This window comes from Cygnus olor, chromosome 1 (assembly GCF_009769625.2).
Source record: "Cygnus olor isolate bCygOlo1 chromosome 1, bCygOlo1.pri.v2, whole genome shotgun sequence".
In the NCBI taxonomy this organism is placed as follows: Eukaryota; Metazoa; Chordata; class Aves; order Anseriformes; family Anatidae; genus Cygnus; species Cygnus olor.
This window is the reverse complement of record NC_049169.1, coordinates 181,014,697-181,023,629: the sequence shown is the minus strand read 5'-3', so window position 1 is coordinate 181,023,629 and position 8,933 is coordinate 181,014,697. Positions and strand designations below refer to the sequence as shown.

Below are 8,933 nucleotides of genomic sequence, written 5' to 3'. Positions count from 1 at the left end.
TCAAATCTTACAGTTTTAAATCCTCTGGGAACCATATACAAAAACATATAGGATCCTTCTGGCTGACTTGCCAAAGCCAGAAATGCCTTTTTTTGGAGTTATTTCAGGTGGGGCTCATTCAGCCTTCCCATTTCCAACCCACTGTTTTCCTACTTGAGATTTCTTTTTTTCCCTGTGTGCCAAATGCAGCACTGTCAGGCTGACAGGTTTGGATGCATTTGATGCATTTTGGGGTTGTGAGTAATAATAGCAATAAAACCAAGATAGCCTGAAAAGTTTCAATGGACACCCAGTCTGGGCATTTCCAGTGGTCGGTGTCACTTGGAGGCATCTGGCGTGGGACGCAGGAGCCTCTAGCAGATCCATGCTGATCATCCCTGAAACCAGGAGGGGGTTTGAAAGGAAATCTTTTCCTTCTGGCCCTTGCTCCCCTTTTAAATTCCTCATTGAAGCACATTGTAAAATCCTTCAGCACCCAGCTTTATAACGCTGCCTTCAGAGGGCTGAGGCCACACCTTGAACGGGCCAGGCCAGCGGGGAGATTTACGCCGCGCCCCGCTCTGCACCCGGCCAGGGATGCGCAAACCTCCCAAAAACTGCCAAAATGAGCCTAGGGCGGGACAGGACAAGTGGCCACCCACTGCGGGGTGAGAGATAAGGATGAGGGAAGGGGCCAAACAGGGTTTAAAAGGCCACAGCCAGGCCTGGAGCTAGGAGGGGAAGGTGATGGTTGGCCCAGCTGTTCTGCTCGAGTCCCTTGAGCACCAGGCAGGGGCTCTCCACACCCTCCAGCTGGTGTGGGGAGGCAGGGAGGCTGCCACAGCCTCACATCTTCCCCTCAGTCTGTCACAGCCTTCCATGGCCCAAACCAGCAGCACTGGCAGGCCTGGCCCAGCTCGGTACAGCCCAGGAGGGGAGATGGATGTAGCCAGGCTTGGCCAAGCTTGGGAGCTGAAAGAAGAGAGAAGAGTCCTGGGGAAAACTCCAGAGGAAGAAGAGGAGAGTGGAGACCTAACTCCCCTCAGCCCGAGTGAGTCCAGGCCACACATGCTGTCCCAGCCCCGGCTGGTGAGGAACGAGACCCTTCGAGAGATGGCTTTGCGCAGCAAGCTGTCCCGAGTAGTTGATGCGACTTCCCGGCTCATAGAAGTAGAGCAGACCCTCTTGCTCCCTCTCATACAGCAGCATCCTTTTCCTCTCCACCCAAAAGTAAGTATGGGAGACACAGAAGAAATCTTTTTTTTTTTTTTTTTTTTCCCCAAGTTTTTTTTTTTGCAGAAAGGCTGTTGACTGCACTGATAACTGCATGCGCTGGGTCTTGCCATGTGGACTGGAAGAGTTTCATGACAATTAATTCTCATTTAAGCCTATAGCCTTCAATACAGTCAAAAAACTACTGATCGTTCAATATAATTGCATCATGGGGGTCCAAAACACTTCTTGTCAGAATGGAAGTTTGCTTACTTGCTGAGTAGCCTGGAAAGATTACTTAGAGCTTTTTCAAAAGCTAGTTTTAACCTCTTTCCTAAAAGAGCCAAAAACCAACACCACAAGATGCAGCGATGACCAGTAGCTTGCAAGTGAAATTACCAACCAGCAGAGCTCATGGCTGTTCCATAATGATACACCATACATGCAGCATGTGAGACCCAATGAACATTTACCTGAAAAAAAAAATCTACAATTTTCTGAAAAATGCAATAATTATGTATATTCACCCAGGAGGAAATTCAAGAAAAAGCCTAGATATGAGCTTGCAAGTGATGGGTTTAGGGGTTAGTTAAGGAGTCTGATGTGTCTCATTTTAAGTCAAATTACTTTGTCATGCCCCAAAACTCTTGCCTTTGGATGAATCTTGAGCGTACCATGTAGAACAAGACGGCAGCTCTTCGCCAATTTTTGGTAGCAGAGGTGCATTCCACAGAAACCCCATTAGTAGTTGGCACCAATTGCTGGGCCAGTTAAGCTACAGATAAACCTATCTTTTACTTTTATGTTAACCTTTCCAGCACAGACCAGCACAGTGTGGAAAGCTGGGGGATAGGGAAGCAGCAAAGAATTAGCCAAAAAGTCTTATCTGGTGGATAAACGTTTGTGAATAAAACTTTGCTATGGCTTCTCAGTTTTGGTGATGAATTTGAGATATTGCCAGACACTGTTTCCACAGGTGCTTGATCAATGTACAGAGTCTGACTGGCTTTGTTGAAAAGCCAGTTTTGTTGTGAAAAATCAAATCCAAGCTATCTCAACTTACTATCCAGCCACCAAGAATCAGAAGCAACCTTTGAAAATGTGGGTCCAAATCGCCTACAGATGGAAGGTGTGATATTGGAAGCTGTATATGAGTGAGTTAAAAATCAGCTAAAACTGTTAGATATCCCTTTTCAGAAATGAGGGTACAGTGATAGGTTGGACTTCGGTAAAACCAATTTTCCAGTAAGACTTCTTCATTACTTGTAATTTAAAATAAACAAGACTGATGGCATTTGTTTTTGTACAAGCAAATGCTGGATTTATGAAATGCAGCCATCTCAATGAAGATTTTATTTTCTTCCTCTTTTTTCCCAGAATTACTTTAATACTACTTTTGTGAAAGTATGTGTTTAGATACTACTGGGAATACAGTTTACTTTGGATTCTGGTTTTCCTATTCCACTCGAAGTTAAGTTAATTTATATTTTTTTCACTGAAAACCCATTATCATGACCCATTGAGCTCCAGGACTTTTTCCCCTTCCCTTTTACAATAAGGTTACATCAATTTTGCACTAGGTTTACACAGACTCTGCATTATGGATAACTGACCCCTTAGCTGCGAGTAGTTTCACTACTGTAGATTTGATTTTGAAGCAAATTGGGTTTCAAGGGATCCATTTATATTATAACCTCTTCATAAATTCAGATAAACAAGCCTTTAAAAATAAGCTCTTAGCCAATGAGTTGGCCAGAATCCCTTCAACACGGAAGCCCATGGTAACATATCCTTCTAGTCACTGTTTTTAGAAGGAAAGCTCTGGTTTTATGGCTCAGAGATAATCATGCATGCTAGCAGTCAGTACCTGGTACTTCTTGTTTCTTGATATATTCATGCCTCTTTCTGGGTCTTCTTGACAATCCTGATTTTACTGTTTCTCATTTGTTTTGGGGTTGCTCCTTGGTTGTTTTTTATTGATTTATGGTACTGATATTGGTTTATCAACTGAACTGGTTAAAAAAAATCATTCTATACAATGGCCCCAAAATAGATAGACATAGGTTTGAAAAAACAGAAGACTTAAGGAACTGGAGGAACAACATTTAAATTGCCCATTGCCTGTAAGTATTGGAAATACGGTCTGCTGTGTCCCAGTACATTAGACATTGTTGGTCCTTAGCAATTAAAAGGTGGGCATTCTAATGAAAAGTGACACCTTTTCAAGAATTTGGAGCAAATCCTTTACTAGTGACAGCAAGCATGTCATTACTGATTTTGCATGCAGTACGACCGCGAAGAGTCTGCTTAGCCATGCTGTCTGCGTGAAGATGGGAGGGCAAGAGGTCCCTTTCCCCCTGCCTCGGGACACAGATGACCGCATCGCCCCACTGCCTGACCAGCTCTTTACTGGCATCAGCACCCACAAGGAACTCCTCGTGTCTTCTGCCTCCACAAAGGCTCCCTGTAATAACGTCCACGTTTTCTCTCTTCCGTAATTACACGCTGCCAAGGTGAACAGAACAGCCTTTTTTAACGGAGGGAGAGATTTGGTATTTTAAGCAGCAATTTGAGTGCATTTGAAAAGGAAAAATAAAAGGTAGAAAAGCTTCCCAAAATAGCAGTGTGCGGCTTGCCCTGGCTGTGCTCAGGTGCAGCTATGCATTACTCCAGCTTTTTGATAACATCCTGTCTCCTTCACTGGAGTTACCAAGGGGTCGCTTGAATGGTACTAAATCAGAAATGTGTAGCGGATTGGACTGGGCCAATCTTGATGGCAGCCAGCAGGGAGTGGAATATAAATCATACTAAGAAGTTAAAATAGCCGTCCCGTTTGCAAAACAGTCATGGTATTTTCTTTAAAGGGGAAAAGAAAATACTGTCCTTTAGAGGTGCCAGATTGGCAGGGCAGGATAATAAAAAAACTTCTGACTGTGCAAGTTTCTACTGTCCCTGTGCTGCAGTGCTGCTTCTCTGCTGGCTGTGGAAGGAGAAGGTCAGGGTGGCAGGCTCTGGGGCAGCATCAGCAGACCTGCACGTTTACCATAATCCCCTTGTCCTAAATTTCACATTGGGGTGAAACAGTGCAGCTGCTGTGAAGTCAGTCCAGTGGCCCTTAGCTTGTACTGGGAGCAAGTTGCTTCACTGGGACTTGAGCAGCGGCGTGAAGGCAGCCCTGCCGAGCTTTCCACAGGCAGGCAGCAGTGCCAGTTGCTCTGTTTTCCTGCTGTATCAAGACCCATCCCCGGGGAGCAAAAGAGAAACCCCAAGTTCAGTGCAGACCAAACAACAGCACAGCATCAGGCATCGCTGTGTCTGGCCACAGGTGAACCCAGAGGTATCATGCTCCCCGGCAGAGCAGCCAGCAAAGTCTGGTGCAGCTGAGCATCTCTGCACAGCATGAGCACAGGGCTCTTCACCTAGGGGATCTGCATGTTTTGGGGAAGGAACACGGAGGGGATGGCTGTTAATACATGCCATATCTAACGGTACTTAATAAGCTTGTTTTCTGCTTGCTGATTTCCTGATACAAATCAGAGATCGGTTCTCAGTGACTAGTTCTTCCTTATGCGAGAGATCTGAAGACTGATTCATAAATAATGGCTTAGGGGTGACGGAAATGAGATAAATTGCTTTCATTAGAATTCGCATAAAACAGCAGCAGACTCCTCGCTTGCCACCACACATTGAACAAATGTGCCAGCCTGCACGTTTTTCATTTTGCAGTCACTGATATTATGAAGTTGTTCCTGGACCTAATAGCTTTGAGCGTTCATTTTTAAAAGTAATTAATATGAAGGCTGATCCTGGAAAAAATTGCCTCACCCTCCATAAAGTTATTTGCAAGCTGTAGGCATTAATACTCGTTTGTGTGGATATTTTTTTTAAATGCTGACAAATGAACGATCTGAAGTTTTTCAAGTGAGGAATTGCCTCCAAGATCTTTCTGGAAGCTCGGAGGAAATATGCCTAGGCGGTTCCATTTTATTAATATGATAGTGCTGCACTCTGCATGCATCTGCACCTGCTGTGTTAGAGAGAGTCTTTACAACAGCAAACCACAGAATGAACTACACCAGGGGCTTGGGGGATTATTTTTCCTACAGAAATAGTAACTTTACAAGAAATTATTAATGACTCCACCATTTTTTGGTGGTGCATATCTTAGGAGAAATCTTCCAACTGCAACTGTTTTAGAAAACGGGGTGAGAGGTGGGTACCGACGTGAGGTGGGGCTCATCAGTCTCTCAGAGGCTTCCCTGCAACTTTTCTGAGAAGCTCAAGCCGTGTTCCCTTCAGAGTCATCACAGAGAAGGAGTCACTTCCAATTTCATTTCATCCCAAAACAGGCATCGGAGGTCAGATAAACCATTCCTGTCTCTCCCCGCTGACTGTGTGCGGAGTCTCCAGGAAGAAGCTCAGGCTCAGACTTTTTACCCAAGAGACGCTGCAGGAATCACTTTTTCAATGAGAATTTTATTCCTCCAGGATTTGAGCCATCCTGATAAATTATTCCAGAAAAACATAAAATAGGTCAGTGGGGGTGGAGGCACCAAGTTACCAGGAATGGACATTAGGAGCTCTGGCACTCCAGCCCCAGCTCCCAAATTTTGGCCTGCTGACTGTGCAGAGCATCCAGCACCTGGAGCAAGGCACCACCGCTGCCACTCTGTCCTCAGTGGAAATTTTGTCTACCAGGGTGCACGGAGATTAAGCAAAAATGTTGAGGGTTGGCAGCCTGCCAGGGTCTAAAATTTGAGCATGCTAAAGAAAAAGGCAGCTGTCTGTTAGAGCCAGCTGTAGGAGTCTGTTTGATGGGTCAGGTTGGCGTTTCAGAATAAAGTAAAAGATGGAAACAAGCAGTTTGTATCTTCTGTAAAGGAGCCTTTATAAGAGCAGCCTCTTCATAAACCTGAAGCAAGTTGGTGGATAGGATCAATTTTACGTTAAGGTTCGAAAATAAAAGTTGGGCCATCAGAAACATCCTGAAACTTCAGCCTACCACTGAGTGACAACTGCATGAAACAAACCCAGAGCAGTGGAAAATTTTAAGCCATAAATTAGAGAGCCTTGAAACCAGTAGGCCCTGCTGTTTTTATTCTGGGGGAGGTTCTTTATTAACTCATCTGTCTAAACATATGGATCTTGACAAACGAAAGCTGCAGGGAGGATCCGCTCCTGTCCTGCAATTGAAAACACTTAAAATCAAATCACTGCAGATATTCCTGTTAGCATCTCCTAAATGGCGAAATACCACACGAACTGCTGCTCTCTATCAGTTCAGCTCACAAGGGCCCTGTTTCCTGAAGTTAAAACGGAAAGAATTTTTAGTCTGAAACTTTTGCTTCAGTTAGTTACAGCCCGTTTTCACTGAAAGGAGAGAGATAAGTCAAGTTTTTATTCTCTGTCATGTATCCTATAGCTCCCATGTGCTGGACACCTGCGAAAGCTAGCAAAGCTAGCTTGTTTACTTAGCACAATTTATTTGACCTTTTAATATATTTGAGTAAGGATTTTATACCTAAGGCAACTTTACAGAACAGATTTGAAAGGTGACCTTCAAAGGAAACATCAAAATCTTTCTGAAAAAGGAAACTTTGGAAATATATGTGAAAAAGGCTGCTTTTTTTCAGCTAACCTCCTGACTCAGGACTCCCTGGCTTTTCAGCACAGGGGCGTACCAAAGCGATGAGTTCACCTTGCCCACAGCAGACCCACAAGTGCTGTGGTACAATACCTAAGGGCCCAAGAATGGTGTTGGATGGCTAGTTTAGATATTTCCATGCTGAATGCCTTCTGTTTGCTGGCTGGGGCAGCCATGTGGCACTGTTTTCAATGCTAACCCACATTTTCATCCTCCAACTGCAAATCTTTTTTGCTGCTACCATTATGAAGCTGGGATTGTCTAGGTGAAATGGAGTTCCACCTTCAAAGAAACTGGTTTCTTTGTTTCTTTTAATAACAAAGGTAGACCCACAGTAAGTCTAAACCTGCATAATTTTAAGAAAAACATTAAAACTCAATTTCCTCTCAGATAAAAGCAGAGGCTGCTACTATCTATAAGAGTAAATACGTCAAGTAAAAGGGGTAAGAGGTACCACATGCTATGGGAGAAGGTTCCCTTGTCCCCTACAGTTTGTCCAGACACCTTCATTGTGCGTGGGACTTTGTGAAGGCACAGGCTCTGCCTAAGGCCACATTTGCATGTCCATCTTAGGCTGGCAGAGGCTGATCCTGCTGCCAGAAGATGTTTCATCCTCTTCACCTCCAAATGTTCATTCTCACCATTGAGCTGCTCCTCTCTCCATGCTGACACAGCCGTTTCCTAGATCAAACCAGGCTGCGGAACCATTGTGAGTTAAAACTCTGCTTTTGCCACCTGCTCCTACCCTTTTTAGGCAGGGGTAGGAGTAGATGGGTGTAGGGAGAGATGTTTTTTCTTTTAGCAGATGCGTGGAGTAGTTGTACACCACCTTATAGGGCTCACGAACCTACATTGGCCCTTCTCAACAGCAGGCAGAAGGTTGTCCCTGCCTGACAAGATCCTACAGCCAGCAGCACTACAGGTCCTTCAGGGGAAAACAGCTCCACTTAGCTTTTTTTCTAAATCAGAGCAGGAAGGGCTTTCCAGGAGTTGCAGAGTGTGACGTTCATTGAAATGGGTAAAGGAATGCATTTGCCCCAGGAAGTGCAGGTGTTCGAGCAGCACTTCTCACACCCTGCTACATTAGAGGGACTGGGAAGCCTTCTTGTTTCATCGTGGTGTGCAACTGGCAGGGTCGTTGGGGTCACCTGCCTCACTGGGGATACCAGCCACCTCTCAGATGGGGTACACCACACAGAAGCGGTGCTTCAATGAGAGCTGCTGCCACAAAGTGCCCTTGGGAGCCACTGGGGGCTCTCCAGAGACATCTGGGTATTGCATTTTCCTGAGGTCCTACCCTTGCCTGTCAGGTTATGGGGAGCTGAATTGCTGAGGACAGCTACTAAAGCTCTGTCTGGTAGAAACAGAACTAAGAAAAATTTAATTGCTGACGCCTGGGGAAGACAAATGACCCTTAAAAGTGAGTAGGTGAAACTGCTACCTAAGGCTTCCTGCCAAGAGAGTTTGCAGCAGCATTTAATGGTTACACTACATGTATCTCAAAACTAAAGATGTTTCACACTAAATCAGAGATGAACATTCATGGTTAGGAAGTTTGTGCCTAGAAAATCATGCCTAGAAAACTTGGGGGAGCATTATTTTTCACTCACTTCTTTTTGGTTTTGCTTTTAGGACAGCATTGAGTTTAGAAACATCTGTAGTCGTATGGCTTTACAAAGAGAGGGACAGCAATTTGAGAAGGACCTGCATGAAGCACACCAGTGTTTGAAGACCATCATTGAGAAACTCATTTGGTCACTGGCAGTTTTCCCCTCAGAACCTTATATCCCAGTCCGATCTGCTCTGAGACAAATCCTGCAAAATCTCCTGGCAATGTGAAGCAGCAGGCTGTTTGGCCAAGGAACAAGTGATGCATGTGAGCTGTAACAGTCCCATAAAAATAACAGATAACTTGAAAGGTGAATCTTGGAGATCTCACCGTAGCAAGAGTTCCTGCTGACTTCACATCAGTGGAGACTTCCCAATGGATATGACGTTCCTGCAAAGTACTGAATAGCCTTCTTATATCAAACTCATACCCGAGTCATATAAATGGGAGCTGGGAACATCTCCAGAAGTTGCTCTGGAAGATCAGGAA

General features: G+C 44.7%; 1 protein-coding gene across 1 annotated transcript; it reads left to right on the top strand.

Moving 5' to 3' along the window:
• The first annotated feature begins 726 nt into the window (after positions 1-726).
• DLEU7 (deleted in lymphocytic leukemia 7) lies at positions 727-8,674 on the top strand. Its single transcript, XM_040569105.1, has 2 exons — positions 727-1,209; positions 8,468-8,674. Exons 1-2 carry the CDS (start codon positions 727-729, stop codon positions 8,672-8,674), a joined length of 690 nt encoding a protein of 229 aa, XP_040425039.1.
• Positions 8,675-8,933: the final 259 nt, after the last annotated feature.